At 40.6% G+C, this 27892-nt stretch overlaps 12 protein-coding genes across 12 annotated transcripts; 6 read left to right on the top strand and 6 right to left on the bottom strand.

Annotated features, from left to right (window-relative positions):
• Positions 1-285: 285 nt before the first annotated feature.
• Positions 286-1380, bottom strand: MNN9 (Golgi mannosyltransferase complex subunit; the record flags this gene model as incomplete). Its single annotated transcript, XM_038924083.1, has 1 exon — positions 286-1380. The coding sequence occupies one exon, from the start codon at positions 1378-1380 to the stop codon at positions 286-288; it is 1095 nt and encodes a 364-aa protein (XP_038780011.1).
• A 1469-nt stretch (positions 1381-2849) lies between these two features.
• FOA43_003836 (uncharacterized protein) lies at positions 2850-3701 on the top strand (the record flags this gene model as incomplete). The annotated part of the gene is made up of 2 exons (XM_038924084.1): positions 2850-3195; positions 3568-3701. 2 exons carry the CDS (start codon positions 2850-2852, stop codon positions 3699-3701), a joined length of 480 nt encoding a protein of 159 aa, XP_038780012.1.
• Positions 3702-4193: 492 nt separating this feature from the next.
• FOA43_003837 (uncharacterized protein) lies at positions 4194-5567 on the top strand (the record flags this gene model as incomplete). Its single annotated transcript, XM_038924085.1, has 1 exon — positions 4194-5567. The coding sequence occupies one exon, from the start codon at positions 4194-4196 to the stop codon at positions 5565-5567; it is 1374 nt and encodes a 457-aa protein (XP_038780013.1).
• Positions 5568-5969: 402 nt separating this feature from the next.
• On the bottom strand, positions 5970-8222 carry FOA43_003838 (uncharacterized protein; the record flags this gene model as incomplete). Its single annotated transcript, XM_038924086.1, has 1 exon — positions 5970-8222. The coding sequence occupies one exon, from the start codon at positions 8220-8222 to the stop codon at positions 5970-5972; it is 2253 nt and encodes a 750-aa protein (XP_038780014.1).
• Positions 8223-9507: 1285 nt separating this feature from the next.
• Positions 9508-10987, top strand: FOA43_003839 (uncharacterized protein; the record flags this gene model as incomplete). The annotated part of the gene is made up of 2 exons (XM_038924087.1): positions 9508-9515; positions 9598-10987. The coding sequence occupies 2 exons, from the start codon at positions 9508-9510 to the stop codon at positions 10985-10987; spliced, it is 1398 nt and encodes a 465-aa protein (XP_038780015.1).
• A 112-nt stretch (positions 10988-11099) lies between these two features.
• On the bottom strand, positions 11100-15518 carry FOA43_003840 (uncharacterized protein; the record flags this gene model as incomplete). Its single annotated transcript, XM_038924088.1, has 1 exon — positions 11100-15518. One exon carries the CDS (start codon positions 15516-15518, stop codon positions 11100-11102), a length of 4419 nt encoding a protein of 1472 aa, XP_038780016.1.
• Positions 15519-15816: 298 nt separating this feature from the next.
• FOA43_003841 (uncharacterized protein) lies at positions 15817-17202 on the bottom strand (the record flags this gene model as incomplete). Its single annotated transcript, XM_038924089.1, has 1 exon — positions 15817-17202. The coding sequence occupies one exon, from the start codon at positions 17200-17202 to the stop codon at positions 15817-15819; it is 1386 nt and encodes a 461-aa protein (XP_038780017.1).
• A 174-nt stretch (positions 17203-17376) lies between these two features.
• On the bottom strand, positions 17377-18648 carry FOA43_003842 (uncharacterized protein; the record flags this gene model as incomplete). Its single annotated transcript, XM_038924090.1, has 1 exon — positions 17377-18648. The coding sequence occupies one exon, from the start codon at positions 18646-18648 to the stop codon at positions 17377-17379; it is 1272 nt and encodes a 423-aa protein (XP_038780018.1).
• Positions 18649-19009: 361 nt separating this feature from the next.
• FOA43_003843 (uncharacterized protein) lies at positions 19010-20254 on the top strand (the record flags this gene model as incomplete). The annotated part of the gene is made up of 1 exon (XM_038924091.1): positions 19010-20254. The coding sequence occupies one exon, from the start codon at positions 19010-19012 to the stop codon at positions 20252-20254; it is 1245 nt and encodes a 414-aa protein (XP_038780019.1).
• Positions 20255-20256: 2 nt separating this feature from the next.
• On the bottom strand, positions 20257-21624 carry FOA43_003844 (uncharacterized protein; the record flags this gene model as incomplete). The annotated part of the gene is made up of 1 exon (XM_038924092.1): positions 20257-21624. One exon carries the CDS (start codon positions 21622-21624, stop codon positions 20257-20259), a length of 1368 nt encoding a protein of 455 aa, XP_038780020.1.
• A 255-nt stretch (positions 21625-21879) lies between these two features.
• FOA43_003845 (uncharacterized protein) lies at positions 21880-22803 on the top strand (the record flags this gene model as incomplete). Its single annotated transcript, XM_038924093.1, has 1 exon — positions 21880-22803. One exon carries the CDS (start codon positions 21880-21882, stop codon positions 22801-22803), a length of 924 nt encoding a protein of 307 aa, XP_038780021.1.
• A 332-nt stretch (positions 22804-23135) lies between these two features.
• ARO1 (3-dehydroquinate dehydratase (3-dehydroquinase)) lies at positions 23136-27800 on the top strand (the record flags this gene model as incomplete). The annotated part of the gene is made up of 1 exon (XM_038924094.1): positions 23136-27800. The coding sequence occupies one exon, from the start codon at positions 23136-23138 to the stop codon at positions 27798-27800; it is 4665 nt and encodes a 1554-aa protein (XP_038780022.1).
• Positions 27801-27892: the final 92 nt, after the last annotated feature.

The raw sequence follows: 27892 nt of genomic DNA on the forward strand, positions 1-27892 counted from the left end.
AATATTCACTAAGTCCTGCCCTGTCTATCAGGTGATGACTGATAGCCACCAAGATAAAATGGTAGCCACGCTAATAAGCAGTTGTGAAATCAATTTTACTGATAAGGACAGACGAAAGGAGCCGAGCCACAGAGCGGGAGAGGATAAAAAAAAAAGGAAAGAAGAAGAGAGATAAGAAAAGAAAAGATCCGAATAATATAAATAAATACTGGGCAATTTTGGTAAATGGGAAAACTCTATTCATTTGCTAGAGAGAAGAAGACAGTAATTACAGAACGCACCTTACTACTCATTGTAATGGTAGACTAAATAATTCGGTAAACCAAACACCTCGTAGCCCAACCGTTTGGCCATCTTAGAGAAACCTTCAGTTTCGATCAAATGGTAGAATGGGAAATTGGGGAACATGGCACCATCTCTATGAACCTCACTCTTAACCAACAAGCATGTACCTCCAACACCATCTAACTGCATTTCTACATTAGGGTCTCCATTTGCATCATAGAAATGTGCCATCAAAGGTCTAAATGTGGCCATGTCTGCATAACCTTCGACAATAATCTCGTCATCGTCCAATTGAGAAGCAATTCTCAAGCCCTCATCAGATTCCACCCAGTTATTGTAATCATACGGTCTAATCGAATTCTCTTTCTTTTCATCATCATAGAATCTCTGCCAGCAGTTGGCCGCTAAAATGGCCTTATTATGGGCAGTCAAATCCTCAATTAAAGACGTTGGAGATTCCACTACATCGGCATCTAACCAGAGCACCCAAGAAGTAAATGGCCCCAGAGTGGTAAACAAAAGGGAATTTCGGGCAGTTGCCATCTGCGATCGTCTCTTCTTCTGGGCCTTAAAGGCATGCCTATCCTTTTCTGCCTGTGATTCTACGGCATCCGTGTCTTGACGAAGAATCGTCACTCCAGAAAATTTAGGGGTCTTGGACTTTGGATTCTGAACCCTCTTTACAACTTTCTCCAAGCTTCTTAATGCTTCATCACCTTCTTTTGTCCTTGGCAATATGAAACCCAACTCGAGTAGATCGCGAGGGTAAGAGAGCTTTAACAAGTTGTCCCAATATCCTTGGTGAAACTTTGCCATAGGAGTCAAAATTAGCACCCTCTCTTTATGTTTCAACGAATCGGACGTGGATGTCAACTTATTCAAATCATAGTGAGTAATGTGGTCACCGGGAGCCTGGGCAAAATCAAATGGATCATTGTCAACTTTTCTATATTTGTACGGGCTATTGGCCTTAGAGGTTGTATCTGTACTCAATAAGTAGAATCCGAGGATTACCAACGCCCCTATGACAACGATGAAATTAACTGGGCCAGATCTAAAAAGACGGGGAAGCCGCCGGTACTTGAGAGGAAGCATTGTTTTTTGAAAGGAACTCTTAATGATGTTTCATTTGGATGCTCGGAGCTCTTAACTCTCTTGTTTTCATTTTCGTTGCGTAGCTCTTTTTTTTTTTTCTGCTAACTAAGGCTGTGTCAGAAATTAATTATGCTATGCATAAAAAATACATATAATAATATATGTACACGCGGCATTAGAATATACATTTTATAATATAGTCTTCCCCCAATAAACGTCGTTAATTAAACCAGAAGATACCACAACAGACACTTACCTTTATCTTTGTATTCTGCTCTTAAGCAGGAGCATAAGCATTGTTAAAATGCCTCAAATTTGTTTCGGAAAATCTCAAGTCCCGCTGTGGTATAATTCTGTCGGTCTCCTTAGCGCGCGCCGAACTCACCAGACGATACGGAAAAAATATATTATCTAGGAAACAATAGACGCCGGCAAGGGATTGTCGGTTATAGACGTTAGTCTTTGGCGGGAGAGAAAGTAGGGAGAAACAGGAAATTTCATAGACTCCAAAGTTCACAGAAGTCGCTAAGAATGCTAAAACAATAGATTAGTAAATAAAAAGGGTGATTGGTAGAAACTAGTAGCCGATTTATGGACAGTAAAAGAACAGCAACGCACGCAAGCTTTCAGCAAGATAGAGATCGGTAGGACTTGTCCGCGTTGATCGAAGACCTGAATCGTGGCAGTTGTCAAACTTAATAACAAAGGGTTGCTATATGTACACAACATGAATGATGATTTATGAATTAATTCATTATATTCGGTAGGGCAGAGACGGTAGGCTGATACTGGTCAAGTTTTCGGAAAACTTTTTACTCGCCCGGAAGCTTATAGGGTGATTTTTGATTGTTGACATACAATAAATTGTGGTGGCATTTCATATTGTACAAATTATTTTTTTAATCCGGCTACCTCTTCTTTTGTAAAACGGGATAGAATTTTCCCCGCCCAGGAGAGCGGCTACGGCTCTTATCCCCCCCCCCTCAACCCCCAAAAAAAAGTAAATCCGGTGGGCTACCCCGAGACGGACTTTTCTGGAATTCCTTTTTCTTGAAAACAAAAACAACAGGAGATCTTCCCCGGACGCCCTACCGCTGCCTAATTGAATAATTACGCACAAGCGACGGGGGAGAGCGCGGAGTATAGGTTCACTGAAGGGACGGGCCGGCCCCTTTAGTAATACAAATTGCCGGTTGACCGCACTCCACAGAAAATTATGTCCGTCTAATGGTCACATGAATTAAGAGGGGATTAGAGCCGGTTTCCGACGTCAGTTGATGGGGGGAGTTTCCCTGGCTATTCGTTTCCCTTCTCAGCAAAAGACCAAGCCGAAAAAGAATCTGCTGTTTGCGGGATTAATTAAATGCCATCTCCGAAACATCGCATTTAATAAGTATATAATGTGCCACTTTTCTGCACCCCGTGTTTGCACAGTTTCAAATAAAGCTAAGTATTAATCTATCAATATAATGTCCGGTTCTGAATCCTTTAATCCCGACATCGAGAAATACCCTGACACTAATGGTCCGGCTATTGGAGCTTCCATCCAAAATGTTGCTACTGCTCAAAGCAAAGCTATAACCTTCCACCATGACAGAGACAATATCTATATTAATGAGGTTCCTATCAATAAAGATGAATTCTTGTATGCCTTTGGAGGCACTTTAAATGTTGGTGTTAGAAAGGCCACCCCCCAATCCAAGGAGTACGGTGACCCCGTCCCCGCTGGTTTGGCAGCTTTCAGTTGCACTGTTGTTTCCTTGGGCTTGGTTATGATGCACGCAAGAGGTGTTACTGCAGCAAATGCCTTGCTAGGTGCGTTGTTAACAACAAGTGGTGTTGTTGACATAATTGTCGGAGTTCTTTGCTTCATTGTCGGTAATACTTGGGCCTCTGCTACCTTCTTACTGTTCGGAGGATTTTGGTCTTCATATTCTTTCATTTTAATGGATATCGCTGATATTTCTGGTGCATACGCTACCGTGGATGAGTATAATCAGTGTATTGCCTTTTTCTTCCTTCCATGGACATTTTTCTCCTTCTTCTTGTTTGCATGCACTTGGAAGTCAACTTGGCCTCTTTTCTTAATGCTTTTCTCGGTTTGGTTCTTCATTCTTCTTTTCACAATTGCACAATTCATTACATCTGTCAAAGTTTTCAAGGCTGGTGGCTTCTTCTGCATTCTAGCTGGAGTATTGGGTTTCTATAATATGTATGCAGGTTTGGCAGACAAGACCAACTCTTATTACACGGTTCAGCCATGGTTCCTGCCACATGCTGCAACACCAGATGCTGCAACACCAGATGAAAAGCAAGATTGATTGTGGAATAATTTTTGCTTTAGATCTCCTTCGTTTCAAAATCCTTGTTGTTTGATTTTATATGTTTCTTTTAGGAAGCTGCTCCCTCTTTTTCTTTTTTTTTTTTATTGTGCACAGCGAATTTCTCGGAGCTCGGCTCAACTCAACGTCCAATCTAACTCAGGCAATAAATACTTATCACTTGATAAATTACTTTGTTACTTGGTTTTATACATCTTTAATGTGTCTGTGTCTCTTATGTTTATTACCTATAATATGCTTTGGTCAAATATAATAATTTTCCTTACCTAATGAGTGTTCCTTTCTTACCGAGAAAACCTTATTATATTTTCTCTCATAATGAGATCCGAGATAATGGGGCTTTTTTTTTCTCCAGTAAGTAGCAAATTTCCTCCTCTATTAAAGGACTGGTAAAATATATAAATACACTAATTTCTGCTCAAGTTCTTCAAACCTTGATTTCACTCTTTTTTACTGCAACATTTCTTAATCATGTGGTCACTTTTGCCTAATTGGGGCTTTAGAAATCTTGTTCATGCTACCTATAGCAAGCGGACTGTGGATCTTCCTTTGAATGATTCAGACGATGCAGCTACAATTCCTCTAAAGGAACTTGTCAGGCAGTATGTCCCTCAAGCTGCTGATAGTTACAGATATTGGTTAAAACCATATCTTTTCAATGGAGCATTGCAGTCAATGTATGTGACGCTTGCAGATTTCTCCAAAGCCTATCCAGTATATTACGCCAGAGATATAGTTGACGTCACCGAAGAAGAAGCCAAGAAGTACAAGAACCTGCCTTCTGGCCAATTCACCGTGGATTATGTTGTAGAACCAAAGGAAAAGACTTCTGAGGAATTTAAGAGAAGATACCAGGAGACTTTGCCCGAAGGATACCCTAGACTTCACCCTCGTTGCAGATATTACACTGAGGATGAGATGCTTCAGGTTCGCAAGTTATGGGATGCCGATGACAAGCCGATTATCATTATCTCTCCTGGCTTAGCAGGTGGTATCAATGAACCTCAAATCAGAGCCATTTCCGAAAAACTGTTTAGGTCGGGCTTTCATGTTTTGGTGCTAAACAGCAGAGGTTGCTGCAGATCGAAGATTACTACTCCACATCTCTTCTCTGGCTTGCACACTGATGATATGAGAATGACTATCAACAATCTTCATAAGAGATTTCCTGGTAAACAGATTCATCTTGCCGGCTTCTCGTTTGGTGGCGTGATCATATCCAACTACTTGGCTCAAGAAGGTTCTGATTCTATCATTAGCAGTGCCGTCACTGTATCCTCTCCTTGGAATTTGCTCAACTCTTGCTTTGCTATTAACAAAAGTTTCTTTGGCCGGAAGTTTTTCCAACCAGCTATTGTCTATTACTTAAACAAGTTGGCTGAGAATAACAGAGAGACTTTGAAACAGGTTCCAGAGTTGTTTGATGAAGATGAGTTCAACCGCATTAAGAAGACTTTCAAGACTACTGAGGATTTTGATGACAAATACACTGGCCGTTTGGCTGGCTTCCCATCTGCAACATGTTATTATCTTGCCTCGTCTCCAATTGCTAGAATATTTAAGATCAAGACTCCGATGCTTATTATCAATTCTGAGGACGATCCTATGATATCAACAGACTATCCTTACCACGATATTAAGAAGAACCCTTACTTATATATGGCAACCTGCGATCTGGGTGGTCACTATTCCTTTGTTGATATCAATGGTAAGTTCTGGTACGTTGATGTTGTTAATGACTTCATATCTGCTTTCTATAAACATATCGATCAGCATAAGAAACTCGATGACCACGGCTTCAACGTTTCTCAGTTGCACTTTAAGGATACCATTGATTTATACTGAACTGATTTTTACCCATACTCATGTACTAATGCACCGATATTTTATTATTTAATTACTACAAGTCTTAGAGTTTGTGAATAGCTCTTAGTCATGCAGTTCTCCGAGATCTCGCGGATCAATATTTCGGTTTTCGCCCCACAAGCATTCTTTTCTTTTTTCTGTTCTCAGATCTGACAGCTCCCATCTTTTTACTTCTTCCTTAATAGAACAATTGATGCTACAGAATGAATGTATTATTAGAGAGCGGACATATCAAGCAAGAATGAAGTACAGAGGGGTTAACAGTTCGGGAAGAAATACTAGAAAATTAGGGATACTGAGTGCTTTAGTTTTTTATAGGAGAAGTATATCGATTACTTAATATTCCCCTTTATGAGATACATAATATGACAAAGTTCACATTCAATCGTTCTGAATACTTATCCTGGATCCTAAAAGATGTGGTGCCACTTCCTGCAACCATTCAAGTTCAATTGCACTGACATTTCTGGCGTATCCTTTCATAGTGTAAACATGTTCTATATACAGAATGGCATCAACTTTCTTACCAAAAAGAAGCGAGGAAGGATGAATGGAGATGGTATCACCTGTTGTAACCGTTCTATATGATCTATCTGGCATACCAATAGCAGAATTAGTGATGAAACCTTTTAGAAATGACTTTAGGATAAGACTTGGATCAACGGGTTTACTGTAATCAATGTCATCAATATCATCATTAATATCACTTTGGGAATGTGTACTCCTCCCTCCAATATTCTCCATGTAGCTAGCAATCTGCTTTCGTATTCGAAGTACGTTCCTGAATCCTCTATAAGAAACTCCTATCTCTCTGCACCAGTGCTTGCATTCTCCGACATCGGAGAAGCCATTATATATATCATATAGCTCTTTGAGCATTAGCAAATCACCATATCGAGAGCCCAGCGTACATGTGTCTCTTCTTTTAATATTGATTTCATCCCGCTTCTCACTAGATGGTGTTAAAAGTAGATTATCCACGGAAAGGCAAGAAACAATATCAACAACAGGATCTAAAACTCCGTATTCTTTAGCTTGTATAAGAACGGAGGCAAGGTGTGGAGCCACAGGTAAAACAACCATTTTCTGTCCCAAACTAGTGATACTACCAGAGTCAGAAAGAGCATTCAATGAGTAAAGCTGGCGAAGAGCAGAGAACAGTGACTCTTTCCCTGGACTTTCAATCCAATACCACCCCAAAATATCATCCACGTTCAACCTTTTTAACATGAGTACCGGTGAAACAATTTCTGAGCGCAAGATTTCAGGTTCAGTGTTTTCACAGAGTTTTAGGTAATCTTTCTCTCTATATAATCTGAAGCACTTTCCGGGTGCTTCTCTACCAGCTCTACCTGTACGTTGAGCCGCAGATGCCTTCGAAATTGGAACAGTCAATAACGTGGAGAGACCAAGTTCGTGCCTCCAAACTTTCACTTTTCGAAGACCAGAATCAATAACATATCTAATTCCTGGGACAGTCACCGAAGTCTCAGCTATATTGGTAGACAAGATAACTTTACGTTGACGAGGCTTGACCTTTTCGAAAACTTTCATCTGCTGATGGGGTGGTAGAGCTGCATATAATGGTAAGGGAACCATCAGAGGAGCATCCTTAGGTAGTTCAGGGGCCAATTTTTCTAACAAGCTTGTTACTTTATCAATATCTTCCTGACCAGGAAGGAAACATAGGATGTCACCAGTTCGTTCACCCTGATTCACCTGTATTATAGCCTTCACCATGTCATCGATGATATCATCAGCGCTACGTTGTAAATATAACCTCTTCACGGGGAACAACCTTCCCTCAATGTAGTAAATCGGGGCATTTTCAAAGAACTGAGAGAATTTTTCAGCATCTAAAGTGGCCGACATGACAATAACACGGAAGTCAGAATCATCTTTACGCTTGCCAAGTATTAAACCCTTCAAGAATCCAAGTATTAAATCTGTCAAAATAGTCCTCTCGTGGGCTTCATCTACTATTATGGTCGAATACTTGGACATCATAGGATCTAGCATCATCTCTCTTAAAAGCATACCGTCTGTCAAGTATCTTAACTTGGTTTTCTTGCTGGTCACATTGCTGAACCGAACAGAATATCCAACTTCATGGCCCAAAGGACATCCATATTCCTCTGCAACCCTCGTTGCCAAATTAATTGCAGCCACTCGTCTTGGCTGAGTAACGGCTATACCTCCGTTAACCTTCTTCATAAGAAATTGTGGAACCTGAGTGGATTTACCTGAACCAGTCTCACCAATAACAATTGAAACCTTTGATGATATAATTCTAGGAATAAGTCTATTCTTTGCCTTGTAAATAGGTAGCTTCTTTCTATCAACGAGTAGGGTTCGAGCTTTCATCTGCATCTTTAAATAATCTGAACGAGAGAGCTTATGATTTTCATCGTCATCACTATTTTGATCGTCTTCACTATCAAGCCTGACCGTTTTTGGCTTGTGGCTTACAACTTTGTCCTCTCTTCTAGAGCTCTGTTTTGAATCATGATTGTAATCCCTTCTAGTGCTCTTAGATTTCGATGCGAAGGATCCATACCTGGAGGTTTTGATCCTTCCACTAATCTCCTTAATTTCTCCATCCTCGTCAAACTTGATCTTCTTGTTCTGTCTCATATCCACCACACCAAAAGAAGGGAACCGCTACAAGATAAGAAATACCATTTCCAATCCTTGAAAAAAAAAATAAAAAAAAAAAAAATAACTCGATGCCTCACCAGCCACGACAGAGCCTTGCGCATCAAGTTTGATGAATGTGGCTACGCAGAGATGATCCTCAAAAAGTAACCGAGAGCCGACTCTTTTCTTCGTATCATTGCCTTATTCGTCTGTTGCTTGCAAATGCTTGGACGAATTAAACGGCGTTTTAGAAAACTCCCATTTCACAAAAAACTAGTGTTCATTCAATGTATGTCGCTCACCATAGCCTTTGCTTTCCAGCTCATAGCTGTCATCACTGTTCCAGTGACGAATATGTCCTTATGCACATACGAGGGCTTTAAATTTGGAGTTTTCGGCCTCTGCAGCGAATCTTTCTGCACATCAAACGGAATAGGGTACCGACAAGACAACGATCACACTGGTTTTACCCTCCCTTCGGATGCCAGACATAGTATATCTTATCTTCTAGTGGTTCATCCAATATCTACTGCCCTGACCGGGGTCCAGATCATACTGACTTCGCTTATGTTTGGCTCCAGATTTGCAAATTCCGCTGGATATCTTTTAGCTGTACTACTATGGACGTTGGCAACATTTATATTGTCGCTTCTTTCATTTCTTGTTGATCTCCTTATGTTCATTCCACATTTGCAATGGTGTGGTTGGGCCATTCTCGGTTCTACTTTTTTAATAGCAGTAAGCGGAACTACATTTTGTGTTTTAAGGAGGGCCGTGACCTCACGTTCAACTAGAGAGTCTTCAAAGACGATAAACTCTAGCGATTTATATATATCTGCTCTGGAGCATTCAAAGTTGACAGATGGAGGTGACAGAGGCGGTGGAGGCGACGGGAACAGTAGTTTTGAGCTTAATTTGGATGCTGAATTTTCTGATGCTGCATCTAGCTGTTCATCTCTGCCTCTTGTACGACATTCTATCGATTCCCCAGAGAGGTCGATGGCTCCTTCAGGTTCGCAGATTCAGGCAACGGTTCATACCAGGAATATTTATAAAGCTCCGCATACGCTTTTCATATCTGATTCTGAAAGTGATAACGAAACAACTTTATTTTAGAGGTGCTGTAATATATAGATACCATGTGTACAATAGACTATAATGTACTCTAGTAGTAGAATAATCGGTGTCACTCGTCGCGTCGCCTGCTTCAGTCTTATTTTCCATTGGCACGCAAAATAATTATACTCAATTCAAAACGTGTCAAAGATTTTTCTAGCTCACTATGCTTGTGTGCTTCCTTTCCATTGTTCATTCAGACACTAGACACTAATTGATTGCAAATGTTATCAAAGTACTTCTTTGTATTATTCAGCTGCTTAGTACTGGCAGCTTCTGCATTGCAGGTCCCTGCTCACTGGGAGATCATCAATTTTGAGAGGGCCCTTGATGCTTCCAAATCCTATCTTAAAATGAGACACGATGTTACTGCTACCAACATTGGTACTGAACCTGTCGATGAATTTGTCATTGCCATTCCAAAAGAGGTCGATGAGAACCGTGTAATTATGATTCCAATTCTCAGGTCTCCAAAGACCGATCGTGCTTTCCTTGAAGCGCAGAAGATCGAGGTGGAGGATGGTCTAGACGATGTTGTTTATTACGTCATGAGCCTCCCCGTCCCTATATCTCCAAAATCCACCATTTCTCTCAGCATTTCTATAATTGCCACGCATCAATTGAAGCCGGTTCCCGAGTCTGCTCCAATGAGAGATATTCAAGCTCTGTCTTTGAAGACGTTGAAATATCCTATCAGTCCGTATGTTATTCGGAAATATGCATTGGCTCTAATGAATGTTGCCAACGGCGAACTTAAGTCCGACTCGAAGGAGATAGAGCCTATAGTGTTAGATTTTCACAATGAGGGAAAAAACATCATTTCTGACCCTGGGCAAGGTACTATCAAACCCAACACGTATATTCCACTGAATGTTTACTTCACCAGTACTGAGCCTTTACCGTATGTCACTCTCCTTCAAAGAGACTATTGGGTTTCCCATTGGGGTAATACTCTTCAATTAGAGGAGTATTATGAATTGACGAATAATGCAGTTAAATTGGATTCTGGTTTCAACAGAGCCGATTGGATTAATCAACGACTAGGATATAAAATAACTCCTGCTATGACATCGATCCAGATTTTGTTGCCCGAACAGCAGATATCTGATGCATACTTTACGGATAAAGTTGGAAACGTCTCTACTTCTCAGTTTGTCGCTGATAGAATGGTGTTGAAGCCGAGATTTCCTATCTTTGGAGGCTGGCATTACAACTTTACCGTTGGATGGAATCATAAGTTGAGTGACTTTTTGAAGAAGGGTCCTAAGGATGAGTATATTCTTAAAGTGAAGTTGATGGATGGGTTGCACGACGCTTCCTACGAGAAGCTCAATTTTTCCGTCTATTTGCCTGAAGGTGCCGAGTACATCAGTACTTTTATCCCATTCAAACATGAGGGGCTCTCTATAGAACACTCATATTCTTATTTGGATATCGAAAATGGACATACCAAGATCACACTCACATTCAATAACCTTGTGGATGAATTGAAAGATGCTGATGTGTATGTCCGCTACAAATATTCATTCGCAAGTTTGATCAGAAAACCTTTGATAACATCCCTATACGTATTTATTACGTTGCTGACATTGTACGTGCTTATGAAGGTTAATCTTTCAATCAGACCTGCGAGAAAGATTGATTGAGCATCGAGGACAGATGAACGGGTGAATATATTAAACGGATTATTACATTCTTCCTTATTGTAATTGTTTAGCAAATAGATATAAAAAGGAGCAACTAATTATCATACTCAGCTTAGGACTTTTCCAATCGGCTTATCACTTGGTTAATGGCTATATCTAAAGAATCCGATGAGCCTTCTGATTGAACTTGAATAGGCTTAGTAGGTTCAGAAAGCGTATTATGATTTCTTTTGAGTGGTAACAGATTTCCCTCCTCCTTCTTGTTCGTCTCCTCTTCATTTTGAATCACATCGTCGATACTTTGATTAGCTTTTTCTATTTCGTCCTCCTCTCCAGATAAAGCATCAAATTCATCACCCGCTGGACCGTTGATAAGCATAGTGATAATTGAAAGCCTTCCTGCTGATTTCACACTAGAGCAATCAATAGAGGACTCTGACTTCATTCCATTTTCGTCCGAATTCAGATAAGGATCAAACGCACTTACAGATTCCATGTCTCCTTTTGAAATATCATTTATGGTTGCAACATCTTCAGCCACCTGATTCTTCTCTAAATCCTTGAGCATCATTTGAGCTTTACTGGTAAGCGTATCCGTATCATGATACAGAACCTTCTTATCACGATACTGCGAATACTTTCTAGTTAACGGATGGTTAGACTTCAATTGAGATAGAAGGCCTTGAATAGCTTCAGTAGCGCTTTCGCTAGAGCCATGTGTTTCCTCTTTATCTTTAGCGCGCTTATTCTTAAAGTCTTCCATCATTTTCTTTCTTACCTCAAATGCTTTTGCCTCCTCTTCAGCTCTCACATTTTCAATATGTACCTTTTTATAGCTCTCTGTAAAAGAAGAAAATATACCAAAGAAAGATTCCTTGTTGGCTTTGTCCGAAGGATTCTCACCAAAGTACATCATTAAAGCGTCAAAGTCCTTCACCGTGCTTTCTGAATGAGATTTCAATAACTCCGCATTTCTTTTAGCCTTTGATAATATCGGTTTCATATACTCAAGGATCCTATCCTGGGAATGAAGCTTGGATTTATCACTGAGAGATCCAGTAGTGAATGACTGATCACAATTGGAAACAGTAGACTTATATTCTGAGACTTCAGCCTCTAAGGTTGAAAGAGACACACCAGATACCTTCTGCAATTCCTTCAATTCATCAACGAATACCGTCAAATCCGGAAAATGTACGCGGATAATCTTTTCAATATAATGCAACAAGGATATGGTATTCTTCGAATTCTTCATGAATCTAAGTCTTTGAAGGCTAGATATCTTGAATCCAAGCACTAATTTCGAGGAATCATTCATATAGTTGGCAATGTTCTTGATGATATTGAAAACCTGAAGAAGTGACTCCGAGTTTTTGATGCTGCTAACGGCACGGTCAATCAGATTCAACTTTTTCAACATGTCATGATAATCTCTTTCATAAGTCGAAGATAATAGCAATGCCTTCGAACGAGCAGGCCAGTAATTCTTTAAATTAATGCAGAGCTCAAGGTATATACGATCGAATCGATCAAGATCATTTGGATCACTTTTCGGCTTCAACTCCTTCATTCGAACATTTGTGGAATACGGAACAAACTTATTCATAATTGAAGACCCAATATTCATCAATCCATCCCAGTTGAAGAATTCAATGACAGTAGTATTATCTAACAAAGACTTATCACAAGACAGAACTTTCGACACAAATCGAATCTCCGAAAGATTTGAATACTGATGTAGATTAATTCCAAATTGCTGCTGAAGCTCCCTCGGAAGAAATGACATCTTGGTGGAAGAGTCATCCTTAACCTTTGCTCGATAGACCCTTATGGGCGTGTCAAGAGCCTTAAATGTTGCTTCCACGTCAGACAACACACCTGTCTTGTCCAATAACGATATGATCTTTTCGTCATCGGCTTTCGACCAAAAGGTAGGGGATATGTCCTGAACTTTATCCAAGTGGAGATGCTTCATCTTCGAGGTTGGACGTCTCATAGCTAATACCTTACTAACCTTCTGGGATGTAACATTCTCTATCTCGTCACTCAAAGTAGAAACCTGTGAAACCAATTTAGCCTTTTTGGCATTATGAGGAGGAAGTGGTGGTGCCAAAGGAGGTGTCAAAAGAGTGGGTTGTGATCGTCCTTGAGATTTAGAAAGGAACTCGGGTAGTGGTGGGGGAAGCGGGGAATTATCAATTTTCTTAGACATGGAAGTCAAAAACGAGGGTGGTGGTGGTGGCACCGGTGGACTTGGTACGGAACTAGATGAAACAGAAGGTATTGCTGTCTCCTTGTTTGTCTGTTTGAGAAAGGCCGGCAATGGTGGAGCTTGAGGAGTCGTAGAAGCCACAGAAACGAAACTTCTAGCAGTACGATAAGCAGCTTCTTTTGAACACAGATTATTGATTGAATCTTCCACTTTCATATCGCTCGATGAATCCGACTTTGGAGAATTATCAAGAATATTCATTTGATAGTGATCGTAAGGCTCAAAGAATTTGGAGGCAGAGAAATTGTTGGATATCATAGGATCATCACCGGTTTGTGAAATCCTATGATATCCATTCTGTAATTCAGGGTTACTTCTACTACCGGTTGTAGCAGCGGATGAAAGTCTCCTTTGTTCAACTCCCTCCGATATTTTGTTGAGAGATGAAGTATCATTTGAATGGTCAAACTTCGAAGTTCCAGATAAGCTTGAGGCAGATTTTAGTTCATCTTCAAGCTGATGAATTCGCTGTCCATACTCTCTAAGAAGCCGCGCAGATTCACGAGCCTCTGATACAGCCATACGAGCCGTGTCATCGGTATTTAGTCTATCCAAAAGAAGTTGCGTTGAGAAAAGAATATTCTGATCGCTAATATTGTTAATATGAACGACATTTTCCACAAGGTTATCAATCACTCTAAAGTACTTCAAACGCTCTTTTTTGTCAGTGAGATGTGTGAGATATGCAAGGTTTTTTAACATGCTGGTAATGAAAGGTGCTACCAAAGGATCATTCGAGCTAGGATAACTGACTTCTAAATCCTCGTCATTTAAACCCAATTTTTCCAATGAATCGTGGTTACCTAAATCATCATCTTTTCGGTTTCTATCTTCATTCTCAGTCACTTCCTCTTCCGGTTTTTCCTTGAAAGAACTTGTATCATCAATATCATAATTCCTGTATGAAAGGTAGTTTCCAACTAAATCATTGATTGCTTCGGAGCGCAAAGATTTTGCAAAGTCAAAGAGGCGTATTAATCCAGCATCTTCAAGTTTTTGCCGAACAGTGACACGCAGGAGAGCATCTGAATAGGTAGAAACCAAGGATGAGAGTAAAAAAATGGTGAGAAGGGCATATTCCTTAATAATGGATTGCGGAGTGAGTCTTCCCTTAACGAAATCCTGGTCAGAGAAGACCAAATGAGGATTTTCAGATTCGAAATCCGCAACGAGTTCCTCCGCTGATGACATCCAATCCTTAAATGGATTCTCCTGTTGTACAGAGGAAGTACTACTGTATAGATCACTGGTAGAATCCATCTCCAAACTCTCTGTAGCGCTTAATAATCCCTTAATTATGCTTTCCGTGGCCTGCTTCTTCTCATATGCCACAGATAAGGCAAGCATTCCAGTAGCAGTATTTCTTGTGATAATTCTGGGAGACATCAAACTGGGTACCACATATTTATTAACTTCTGACAGATGAATACGACCATCTTCCTTCTCCTGAAAGTTCATTATATTCCGTATTGCTGCCAATATTGTAAATTCTTTATCAAGCTGATCATTTGACTTGATAGTCCGCTGGCTGATCTGCAGCAAAACTACAGCCAGTGCCATATGCCCCTGGATATCCACAAACTGCCGAATCCATTCCTTGTTATCTTTGGAATTTCTGAGTATCTTCTCGAGAGATCTATAATTTCTTATAGTCATGTGGTTATTCATAATCTTCTTTATAAAGTATACTGGCGTGTGACTCTTGGCCTGAAAATTAAACATTCCGGCGGCAGGACTAGGGAGACTGGCCTTGTTAGTAATTGGTCTCGGCATTTGTTCCAAAGATTCCAGTGACCCAGGAGGCGTCAAATTGCGATTGAAGGTATGGGGATCCAAAGACTCTAGATTGTTTTCTTTGTGAAGCCCACGGCCGGCTAGACCCAATCCAAGCATGGTTACATTGCTGGATAAGACAGGAGCATTAGAATCTGACCATAAGGAAGGAACCACGTTTGATGAGCCAATAATTAATGGACTGACCTTTTCCTTCATTCCGTAAGGATAATTTGACCTTGATGATGATGATAATCGGTGCTTATCATCGTTATCATCAACAGTAATGGGAGACGACAACTGCGAGGAGGAAACTTTCCTCCTTAGCCTATCACTTATTTTCCTCAAGCCTAAAGCAAACTTCTTTCTTCCACTCGAATCTGTAGGACTCTGAGAATGTGCAGACGATATTGCAAGCTCGATGCCTCCATCTGCATGAGTGCCACGTATCTTATGAACTCTTAACTCTTCAGCTGGTTCACTCATTACTGATAATACTCAATGAACTGGAGATAAAACAACTGAATTTAAAGAAGATAAACTCCAATGGCATTGAATAAACCAAACGTCTCTACCAACAATTAAGTAAGATTGATCTCAATCATTCGTTAAATGTGAGATCATAAAAATCAATCTCCTACAAAAGATAAAAGAAAAAAATACGCTCGCTAGTCGCGCTGATTACGCAGTAAAGCTGATTTATATATATCTCTATCTATCTCATTTTATTTAGCGAGAGCGCGAGTTTTAGCTGCAGGGACCCTGACAGAAACTGGTTGGTTAATCAATCCAACAACGTAGACGATTTACCCAACTCCAAATTCAATGTTTGATTTTCTTCAAACCATTTGATAAAGTTGTTTTTCAAGTTCATGAATTTCTGAATGTTTTCTATAAAGTAGTTCAACTGACTTGTAATTGTCCAGTAACACTTTGGTAATTCACTATCGGAGCCGTTGATTATATCACAGCATTCTTTAGCAACATTTTCTGCCATGTAGTTGAAATTAGAGCTCATGTTGCTGATCAACTTTCCAAATATAAGTCTCAAATTTTGATCTTCCAACGACTTGACCATTTTCATATTATAATCGTTCGACATATCCAACTCCATTTTCAAAGGTCTCTTGGGATTACTAAGATATTCCTTGGGCACAGTGAGTCTAATCGGCAACTTTTTAAGAACAATCTCTGTAGAATCTTCGACCTCGATGGTAAAGCTCCCCTCTTGGAATTTTAGTTCGAGCTTAAATGTGGTGTTTTGAGGAGAGTCCTTGAAAACACGTAGATGATTATGACTCAGTCTCTGTTTAAATATTTCTATCTCTTCATTTCTCTTTTCCAGAATGGCACTATCTATGATAGTAGCGGGATCATCTGTCTTTTTTTTATTTTGTTCCTGGTTTCGTTGTATCTGTTTCTGTTTTGCCTTTTTACCTTCCTTTTCCAGTACCTCTTGATCATATCTCTTGATCACCTTCACGATCTTAACTGTTTCTTTCTTTTCCATCGAAAGGAATCTTTCAAGATACTTATCAAGGGTCTGTAACATTCCACAGAGGTCATTACCACCAACAATCTGAATTCCAACATCGTCATCGTCAGTATTCTGTTCTGAGAATTCCTTTTTCCCCCTATTTTTGCGTCTATTATTTCTATTATGCAATGCCGTGGCTACAATTTGCTTGAATCCAATTTCAATATTGGCGCTGAAGCCCTTAGGAATATCGTCGTTAAGTACCACGATTGTAGGGAAAGGTGCCCCATGTGGATATGATTGAGGTATCGACAAGGTTATGTTCAAGAAATCCAAATCATAGGGAAAATCAGGATCAGAGGGATGAATCACAAACGAGAGGTACACATTTTCGGTGTTTGATTTATCGTCCAATAATGATTTTATGTGCTCATCAAGGGTCATAGTTAAGTCCTCAACAACATTACCGTTCACTGTAATAGGCATCCTGTTGCGTACAAGTTTCTGAATCTCCAGGAATAGCGGTCGTTCTTTATCATTGGATTGAATGCTTTTGTTCTTCTTGCCATTCCGACGTCTATTGCGATTGGAGGTTCGATTTGTATTTGGAGTATTTCCTTTAGGCTTAGGAACTCCATTTTTTGGCAAATCCTTGGGTCCCTTTGAGATCGGACTGTCTTGCTGAGGTGACATGACCTGAACTAATACCGAATATATGGGTTGCAAGACGTTTGAGGAACGAAGGAATACTACACTACATTCACAAATCTCTTTGATTAGAGGTGAAAAATTAATTCGGGACTGGTGCAGGGATTCATTTCAGTGCATTTTAATTGATAAGATATATATATTATGTAATCAGGAATTTCATTCTCTAACAAAAACCGCTGCTGCTCCTTGTCCTCCACCAATACACATACTGGTGATACCGATTTCTCCTGGTGAAAGCTCTCTCAGTAATGTACAGATCTGTCTGGCACCGGTACATCCTAGTGGATGACCCAATGCGATGGCACCACCTCTAGGATTCACCTTCTCCTCTGGAATACCAACTTTCTTCATTGAGAACAAAGCCTGCCCAGCAAATGCTTCATTGATTTCAAACACTTTCACTTCTGATTTATCAATATTGGTCATTTCTAGTACTTTAGGAATTGCATAACCGGGGCCAACTCCCATAATAGAAGGAGGGACTCCAACAATAGTGGTAGCCACGTACTTTCCTAAAACGGGTAATCCCTTAGACTCGGCAAGACTTCTTCTCATTAATATAATTGCGGCGGCACCATCGCTAACTTGTGATGAGTTCCCCGCATGAGAAGTACCATCTTTCTTGAAAGCAGGACGAAGCCTGGATAGTGATTTAGCAGTAACATTTGGTCTGGGACCCTCATCCTGGTCCACAACAATTGTTTTGGTAGTCGCAAGTTTACTACCTTCCTCATCATCATCGTCATCATTATCCACTTCTATCTGTACCATTATGGGTAGGATTTCATCTTTGAAAAGTCCCTGCTTCACTGCCGCTTCAGCTTTCTGGTATGAAGACGCAGCAAATCTATCCTGTTCTTCACGTCCCAAAGAGTATTTCGCATTGACATTTTCACTAGTCATACCCATTGGAAGTAGACAGCTTTTGGCGTCCTCAGATGCCTTCAAAACGACGTCCGAAATATTGGGAGCAGCGCTAGGACCGTAATTTTTGGACATGCTCTCCACTCCGCAAGCTAATCCACAGTCAATTTGCCCGGTCAATATCTTATTAGCAATATCATTGACAGCCATGAGTCCCGATGAGCATTGCCTGTTAACTGCCATGAAGGGTGCCTCATATGGGACTCCTGCGGCAATTACAGCTGCTCTATGTTCATTTACACCCGCACCTGGATTCAACACATTGCCAACAATGACATCTTCGATTGCCTTTGGATCAACTTTAGTCTTCTTAAACACCTCCTTAATAAGTTTCATTAAAACCTCGTCTGAGTTGATGTCTTTCAATTTACCCTTACCAGCTCTTGTAAGCGCGGTTCTATAAGCTGCCACAATGACAACGTCCTCTGGATTTTTCTCTCTCGCTTTCTCTGCACCGCTGAGGTGGCCTGTAATATGGTTACCAATTTGTTGAAGTCTTTGCATACTGAGATATTACAGATAACAAAAAGTGACCACTCCATTTAAGATAGTGATTCATACATACATATATATATATATATATTCCTTGGTTTTGCTTTTCACATGTAACGGCATAATTATAGTATATTGGTTTGACCGAAACTAGCTAGCAAGATCAGCAAAAGAAAGAATGCTTGGAGAGCTCATTCCCCTCTTTAAAAAGCAAAAGATCGTCACTGCCTCAGTTTCCCCCACCTTTTACCCTTTTCGGCGAGCCGCGGAGAGACCAAATATTTTATGATTCCTAGGGTGCCCAATGCCATCGCCAACATCAACAACGGTTGAACTGATTAGTTTGAAGGAGTTGATTTGAAACCTGAGCTCAATGAGTAGTCACAAATCTATAGGATTGGTGAAAATTAGCAGAAAGGATTCGCTTATTATAGATTTATTGCCGTCGAATGAACTTCGTTCAAGTATTGTGAGAAACCTCATCTCTGCCTTTGGTCTTGATGACCAAGCGCGAATTCCTGGAGTGGAGCTCATCTCCTACTCACGTTCTACAATTGATGAAATAGCCTCTTTTCATGACCGAGATTATGCGCAGGTTTTGTTGGAAAAAAGAGATTGGTCGACTTATATCAGTGATATTTCGAGAAATCAACCATTAATTGTTGAAAAATTGAAGGCTCTTGGCAAATCGCTAAACGAAGAAACCAGTGATGTAGATGGTGACGGCAATAGTTCCAGTAGCCTTTCAAAATACTGCCTTGAATTCGATTGTCCTGTTTTCCCATTCTTAGATGAATATGTTAAAATCACTGCTGGAACAACTATTGCTTCTGTCCAGTGGCTACTAAAGCAGACCTGTGAAGGACCGATCGCCATTAATTGGACTGGTGGAAGGCATCATACGCATAGAGATAGGGCCTCCGGATTTTGCTACGTCAATGATATCGTGATAGGTATTTTAAGGCTCAGAAGTAAGTTCAGTAAAGTTATGTACATAGATATGGATATTCACCACGGAGACGGAGTGGCCAGTGCTTTCAAGTACACAAATAAGGTTCTTACATGTTCTATTCATCGTTTCGAGGTGGGCTTCTTTCCAGGTACGGGCCAAAAGCCAAGAGACGGATTGGGAAAGGGCCAAGGTTATGAGATAAACGTTCCTACAATGAAAGGACTCAACAATTCTTCACTACATTGGATAGTTGAAAATATTGTTCTAACGCTAGTCGATGAATTCAGACCGTCAGCAGTAGTCCTTCAATGCGGAGGAGACGGACTCTGTACAGACTCTAATTTCAGTGAATGGAATTTAACTTTAAAAGGTTACTCTGATGCAGTAATCACGATACTCAAACATATCAAGGTTCCCGCATTGTTATTGGGTGGCGGTGGGTACAATAACGTTGAGACATCCAAGCTTTGGTGTCTTATTACAGGAGAGCTTCTAATTGGAAAGGACAAATGTATGGAATGGGATATGCTTCCCGATTCAGTGGACTTCGAATTAATAGGATCAGATGAAATCACATTTTGGCAGAATGACAAAGTGAAAAATATCAAGGATAGGAATACTTCTGGGTACTTAAAGTCATTAAGAGAGCAGATTTTTTCTCGTTGATGTTATAATTTGAGCAGATTGGCTAACTTTTCATCCCATTCATCATCCCAACCACGTTCACTTTCTTTTCTAGCACCAGATCTAAGTGTACCAAGTAAATGTTTGTCTTCATATAATGCATGATATATCGTATCTGCCAACTCTTGGCCACTGTGGTTATCCTTGAGTAACAGACCGTTCTTTCCCTCCGTGACTAACTCTGATATGACATGATAACCCATTGAGACGACGGGCACTCCAGATCCAAAGAGATCGACTATTTTCATAGGTAGATCAAGGCCAGAACTTGAATAATGTAGCGATATTCCTAAGTCGGCTATCCTGAGAATCTTAGGATACTCATCATCGGTTAACCACACATCGGTAACTCTGACTCTCTTCCAATTGAACTCTTTCACCTCTTTTAAAAAGTCTAGCTTCAACGGACCTTTACCGGTGACAATCATAAGGATCCTAAAAGATCCCTTCATATCCCCTAATGTGTCGTCCAATTTCTTTAGGGCCTCAACAAGAATAGAAAAGTCTTCATCGGCCGAGAAGGAAGTTGATGTGATCAAGATCTTATCCGTTTCTTTGTTATAAGCAAAATCCTCAAATATTGCTGGGTTGCTGGCTATGATTTCGTCAAACTCCTCCTCGTCCATTAACGGTTCAAATTTATTGCTTGGTCTGTCATAAACGGTAATAACCTTGTTAGAATCAAGATGGAATTCCTTGATAAGGTAATCTCTCATAGCCTCGGTGACAGTGAAGTTGAGGTCAGCGTACTTCTTACTGAGAATCCTCTCGTAATTTTTCATCAATCTCACAATCGGATGCTTCAAGTTATGGAATCTTAGGTTCAAAATTGTGAAATTCAAGTTATGCCAATCAATTATAATCTTAACATTGGGACATATTGTCATCTTTAGAAATGCCAGCACGGCGAGAACGGGCAAGCTTGGAGGGTTTTGAATTAGGACATATCTGGTATTATCGTCAATTACACCTGAAAGCACTTTGAATAGTTCAAACACCTGTTGGACCACTTTATTTGCCGCAAACACGATATACGGAAGTCTATGTGTGTTCTTAATAACCTTGATTTCGTTAATAGAAACATTTTCGTCGTAGAGAAAATAAGGTACCTGGCTTTCCACATATCCGCATATGTTAACAACGTAGCCAAGCTTGATAAAGCTTTTAGCATGATATGTAATTCTGGGCGAATGGCCTAGATCCCCTAAGACCACTATAACAACTTCATTTGCGTTTTTATTCACACCCAACTTTCTTTTCTGCCTGATGCGAAGCCAGTAAGATATATTAGCCACGATAGTATAGAAGAAGAAAGGAATGAAAAATAGGTACGCCAAAAGCAGAGTGAGCATTGGGGCGACAATTTATTCGAGAAATTGATATAGTGAATAGGTTTCAGTGGTTAGAGAGTCTTGTAACGGGTCAGAGAAGAAAATATGTCCTCAGCTTATACAGGAGACAGACAAGTTGAATGTCTTGAATCGCTTTGTATCCAAAAAAAAAAACGGAAAATGGTCTAAAACGGGAATCGCGTCATGAAGAAAAGAGGATTCCTTAAGGATCATCTCAATTTTTAGTCTGGGCGTTTAGCAAATATTACCTGTACAATGAATATTGATAGTGGAAAAAGTGAAGATCCATACTTAGAGGAGGAAGATCTAGTGTCACAAATCGAGAGGCTTTCGCCAGAGGAACGAATATTTGATTTTAGAGATGATCCCTTTAAATCGTTGAGAGAAAGATTCAAGGAAAAAAAAGTGAGTTTCCAAGAAGCACCAGATGAAAAAAGTTCCAAGAGTTTAATGGGACAAAGGATATTACTTGCACTGTTTGGAGAAAGAAATGAGCAAAAAGAGCAAGAGAATCCGAAAAAGGAATATCGAGAAAAGCAGGACCAGAGCAGGCTACCCAAGGAAGATCCTACTGAGACGCTAGAAGATCGGTTACAGGAAAGCATGAATTTGAATTCAAAGGCGGTAGGCAATATTGATGATAATGTGGAAAGCCTAAATGAAATCATGAAGAAGGCCATAGCAAGAACCTCTGATATTGTAAATATTGTAGACATATTCGGAGAGGCTACTATCAAACGAGAGGAAATTCAGCTTAGAAGACAATGCGGAATAAGAGAAATAGAAAACAAAATGGATGGATTAGTGAAGTCTAAAGAAAAGAATCATCAAAGAGAGGATATAAAAATTTACTCGAAATTGAATGAGAGCATAGATAGAGGGTTGTTGCTAGAGAAAGCGTGCAGGATGCTAATTGATCATATATTGGGCTTATATGATGAGGTACTCATACCCAATATTCTTTGGTCCAATTTGAAGACAAACAAAACCGCTATAGATATTATCACTGGTGATAATATGATGATGGACGAAAAATTGGAAAATACCTTCCTGGAAACGGAAAAGAGGTTGAATGGATTTCTATCATCCACTAATAGAGTATTTCCAGAACAGATAGATTCAACCAAAACTTTGCTTAACGACCTGAAAGGTACGGTATACCAAAGATTATTTACCTAACTTAAAGAACCCATTCATCTTGCTGTTACAACACTAACGTTTTCTCGAACCAGTTTAGTTTCTTGGTCTGAAATGACTAAATTCAGTAACACTCCCTTTTTAAAACATCCAACTTGTCGCGGAGGAAAATTTTTCTGACCTCTGCTGCAATCCTGAACGGGGGACGAGGAATGCCTGAGTCATCATCAGCTCCGGAGACAGGCGACCCCGCGCCAATGGCCTGAATATGGTGATAGTCGATGTTTTGTCAAGACGTCTGTCAGCTATCCATTTTTCTTCTAAAGGAACTTTTCCCGTTTTATTTCCACTTTCAGTTTTACCAACTCTGAAGCATGATTGAAGAAAATCATATAGAGGAGGTGGAGATCCTAGGCCAGAAGATAATCAAGGTTGGTTTTAGAATCCGCTCGTACATTTGCGAGGAGATCATCAAGAACTATACTTCTTCCACCTATGTGATCATTACTGACAGTAACATCGTTGCTGCAGGTCACTTGAATAACTATAAAAAAACATTCACTGAAAAATTGGCCGAATTAAGGCCACATTCAAGACTTCTTACCTATGTTATCTCACCAGGTGAATCTAACAAAAATAGGGCCACTAAAGCTGCCATTGAGGACTTCCTACTTCTTAATGGTTGTACCCGTGATACATTCATTATTGCCATGGGAGGAGGTGTTATTGGCGACATGATTGGCTATGTCGCTGCTACTTTCATGCGTGGTGTTAGAGTTGTTCAAATTCCAACCACCTTATTGGCCATGGTGGACTCTTCTATCGGTGGTAAGACTGCCATTGACACTCCACTAGGCAAAAACTTTATTGGTGCTTTCTGGCAACCTAAGTATGTTATGGTGGATGTTGCATTCCTTGAAACCTTACCTGTTAGACAGTTCATCAACGGTATGGGAGAAGTCATCAAGACTTCTGCCATTTGGGATGCAGAAGAATTCGACAGATTGGAACGAAACACTCAAAAGTTTCTCAAAGTGATCAACAACCGGCGCGCTGATGATACTGTTGACATTACACCAATCCTTGATCACATCTTTAAGCTTGTCTTGGGATCCATCAAGGTGAAGGCCGACGTGGTTTCTAGAGATGAGAGAGAGGGGGGCCTTAGAAATTTGTTGAATTTTGGCCATTCTATTGGACATGCTTATGAGGCTATTCTTACACCACAGGCTTTTCATGGTGAATGCGTCTCTGTTGGAGCAGTCAAAGAAGCCGAGCTTGCCCGTTACTTAGGCATCTTGTCTCCTGTCGCCGTTTCTCGTCTTGCCGGCTGTTTTTCCGGCTATGGACTTCCAATATCGGTTCATGACAAAATTATGGTTGATAGGGTCAACGGTAAGGTGTGCCATATTGATAAATTGCTTGAGAAAATGGCAATAGATAAAAAAAATGTCGGTGCTCGTAAGAGAGCTGTCATTCTTAAGAGAATAGGTCAATGCTACGAGCCTCATGCAACGTTCGTGAGCGACCAGGATTTGAGATTCATAGTGGCAAAGGATGTAAAAGTTTTTCCATACAGCCACGGTGGTAAAGAGTTTATAGTGACTCCGCCGGGTTCCAAATCGATCTCTAATCGTGCCTTGATCATGGCTGCCTTGGGTGACGGTCAATGCAAAATTAAGAATCTACTTCACTCTGATGATACCAAATTTATGATCAATGCGGTTACTGCTCTTAGAGGTGCCGAGCTTTCTTGGGAGGACGACGGTAATACTGTTGTGATTACTGGCCGTGGGGGTGATTTGACTGCCACCACCAAGGAAATCTACTTGGGCAATGCAGGTACTGCTTCCAGATTCCTTACCACTCTCGCATGTCTTGTGAAACCGTCTGTTGAAACATCCCATATTGTTCTCACTGGCAATAAGCGTATGCAAGAAAGACCTAATGGACCTCTTATCAAGGCCCTTCGTTCAAACGGAAGCAATATAATTTGTCTCAACAAGGAGGGGTCCTTGCCTGTGCGTGTTGAATGTACCAATAACGGCCTTAAAGGTGGAAGAATTGAGTTGGCTGCCACTGTTTCCTCTCAATACGTTTCCTCCATTCTTATGTGCGCACCATACGCAGACCAACCAGTTACCTTGGCTCTTGTTGGTGGAAAGCCAATATCTCAAACATATATCACTATGACGATCCAGATGATGGAAACATTTGGTATCAAGGTTACTAAGGATTTGAGTGAACCTTTCACTTACCACATTCCAAAGGGTCACTTCAGAAACCCTCGGGAATACATTGTGGAGTCGGATGCGTCATCGGCTACCTATCCTTTAGGATTTGCCGCTTTGACCGGAACTAAATGTACAGTTCCTAACATAGGATCTGCATCTTTGCAGGGTGATTCGAGGTTTGCTGTGAACGTGCTTCGTCCTATGGGATGTAGCGTTATTCAAACGGAGACAAGCACCACAGTGCAAGGTCCCCCAGTAGGTCATTTGAAGGCACTACCATCGGTAGATATGGAGCCAATGACAGATGGCTTTCTTACTGCCTCGGTTGTAGCAGCAATATCTTCTGGCACTACAACAATCACTGGTATTGCCAATCAACGTGTTAAAGAATGCAACAGAATTTCTGCCATGCGTACTGAATTGGGCAAATTTGGAGTGGTTGCTACAGAGCTTGACGATGGAATCGTTATCCATGGAATTGACTACAGAAAATTGAGTTGTCCAAAGGAAGGTATTGATACTTACGACGATCATCGAGTCGCTATGTCTCTTTCTTTGCTTGCTGGAATGTGTCAAGAACCGGTCGTGGTTCATGATCGGAGGTGCACATCTAAAACCTGGCCGGGTTGGTGGGATATTCTTCACTCCACTCTTAGGGCAAAATTAGATGGATGTGAACCTCAAAATTCGGCAAGATCTGTTGTTCGAAAGAAAAACGGCAGTAAAAGTATTGTTTTGATTGGTATGCGTGCCTCAGGTAAGACTACTATGGCTGATGTGATATCTCGAGAGCTAGGCTTGAAGCTTCTTGATTTGGATACATATTTTGAGGATCAGGTTAAGCAGACCATCATGGATTTTGTTCACGAACATGGATGGCTGGAATTCCGCAAGAATGAGACCAAATTTGCCAAGAGGGCTATGAATGAATTTCCCGAGAATTACATAATTTCCACTGGTGGAGGCATTGTGGAGTCCCCTCAGTCTCGTGCTCTCTTGAAGGAGTATTGCAATCAGGGAGGAATTGTGCTACATTTGCATAGGGATATGACAAAAACTGTTCAGTTCTTAACTGAAAAGGACAGTGTTCGTCCTTCTTACGATGAGAGTATTCTCGGTGTGTGGAATCGTCGTGAACCTTGGTATCATGAATGCTCCAATTTCTTTTTCTACTCTCCACATAGTGTTAACGAACAGCAATTCAATCAGTTGAGGCACTCTATGGGCTTGTTCGTGAATCGGATCACCGGTAACCCTCTACCCCTTCCCAAGGGACGTTCATACTTTGTTTGCCTTACCTACCCAGATCTTAGGGAAGGCAATGTATTGTCTCAATTGGATGAAATTACAGCCGGTTGTGCTGCAGTAGAACTACGTGTTGATTTATTAAAATTTCAGGACCCTGAATTTGTATCAGAGCAAATTAGTCTCCTAAGATTGTACACAGAGCTACCGATTATTTTTACTCTCAGAACTCAAGGTCAGGGGGGAAAGTTCCCAGATGCAGACTACACGAAAATTGCTTTTCTTCTTGATATGGCCTTCAAGATTGGTGTAGATTACGTTGACTTGGAGTTATCCCTCCCCGAAGGATTATTGGACACCCTAGCATCTAAGAGAAGGTTCACAAAAATCATCGGTTCTCATCACGATGCTGTTGGTCAATACAAATGGGATTCTCCAGAGTGGGAGAGCAAGTACCAGTTGGCATTGAACTGCGGCGTTGATGTGGTTAAATTTGTTGGAACGGCCACTTCCATGGCTGATAATGTTGCCCTTGAGAACTTCCGTTCTAAGCATACCGCCAGGCCTCTCATGGCTATCAATATGGGCCGTGTTGGTCGACTTTCGAGAGCACTCAACCCATTCTTGACGCCTGTGAATCACAGTTTGCTTCCAAGCTCGTCTGCCCCGGGTCAACTCTCAATTAAGCAAATACATGAAACTTTGAATTTGGTTGGTGATCTTAAGCCTTTGAAGTTTTATGTTGTTGGAACGCCTATTTCTCATTCGAGATCTCCAGCTTTGCATACTGCTGGATATAAGGCATTGGGAATGAACCATACTTTTGAAAAATTTGAGACAAATAGCGCCGAAGAAGTGAGCAATAAGCTATTGACACAAAGCAATTTTGGTGGATGTGCTATCACAATTCCTTTGAAACTTGACATGTTGAAATACGTTTCTGAGCTTTCAGAATCTGCCAGAACTATCGGTGCTATCAATACATTGTATCCAATTGGAAAAGATAAATTTGGTGGAGCTAACACAGACTGGATTGGTATTAGAGATTCATTTATCCACAATGGCGCTCCTTCCAAGATTATCGGGGATGGCCTTGTGATTGGTGCTGGGGGTACTGCTCGTGCTGCTGTTTATGCATTGCATCAGATGGGTTGTAAAAAAATCTACATGATTAACAGAACTAGCTCTCAGATAGAAGAAGTTAAACATCAGTTTCCTGAGAATTTCAATATTAAGCCATTGAATACTCTCGTGGAAATCAGCTCTATGGGCCCCGTTGGCTTTGCAGTGTGCACAATTCCTGGAAACGTGGATCTAGATGAAGGCTTTAGAAATATCATTTACACTGCTTTAAGTAATGGTTTCTCGAAGCAGAAGTTCTTGATTGATGCTGCCTACAAGCCTTTGGAGACTCCAGTGCTAAAGATGGCACAACGGATCGGCTGGACTACGATTCCAGGTAGACAGATGTTGGTGAACCAAGGTGTGGCACAATTCAAAGTCTTCCTAGGAATTCGTCCCCCATACAAGGACCTTTTCAATGCTGTCGTTAACGAATAAATAGGAATTAGATAGGAGTTAGATAATTTATGTTGATTTTAATTCTTTATGATAGAGAGATCTTTAGTGCTTTCGCGGTTGAACTTATACTC

The sequence above is a fragment of the Brettanomyces nanus genome, chromosome 4 (genome assembly GCF_011074865.1).
Source record: "Brettanomyces nanus chromosome 4, complete sequence".
NCBI classification, from domain to species: Eukaryota; Fungi; Ascomycota; class Pichiomycetes; order Pichiales; family Pichiaceae; genus Brettanomyces; species Brettanomyces nanus.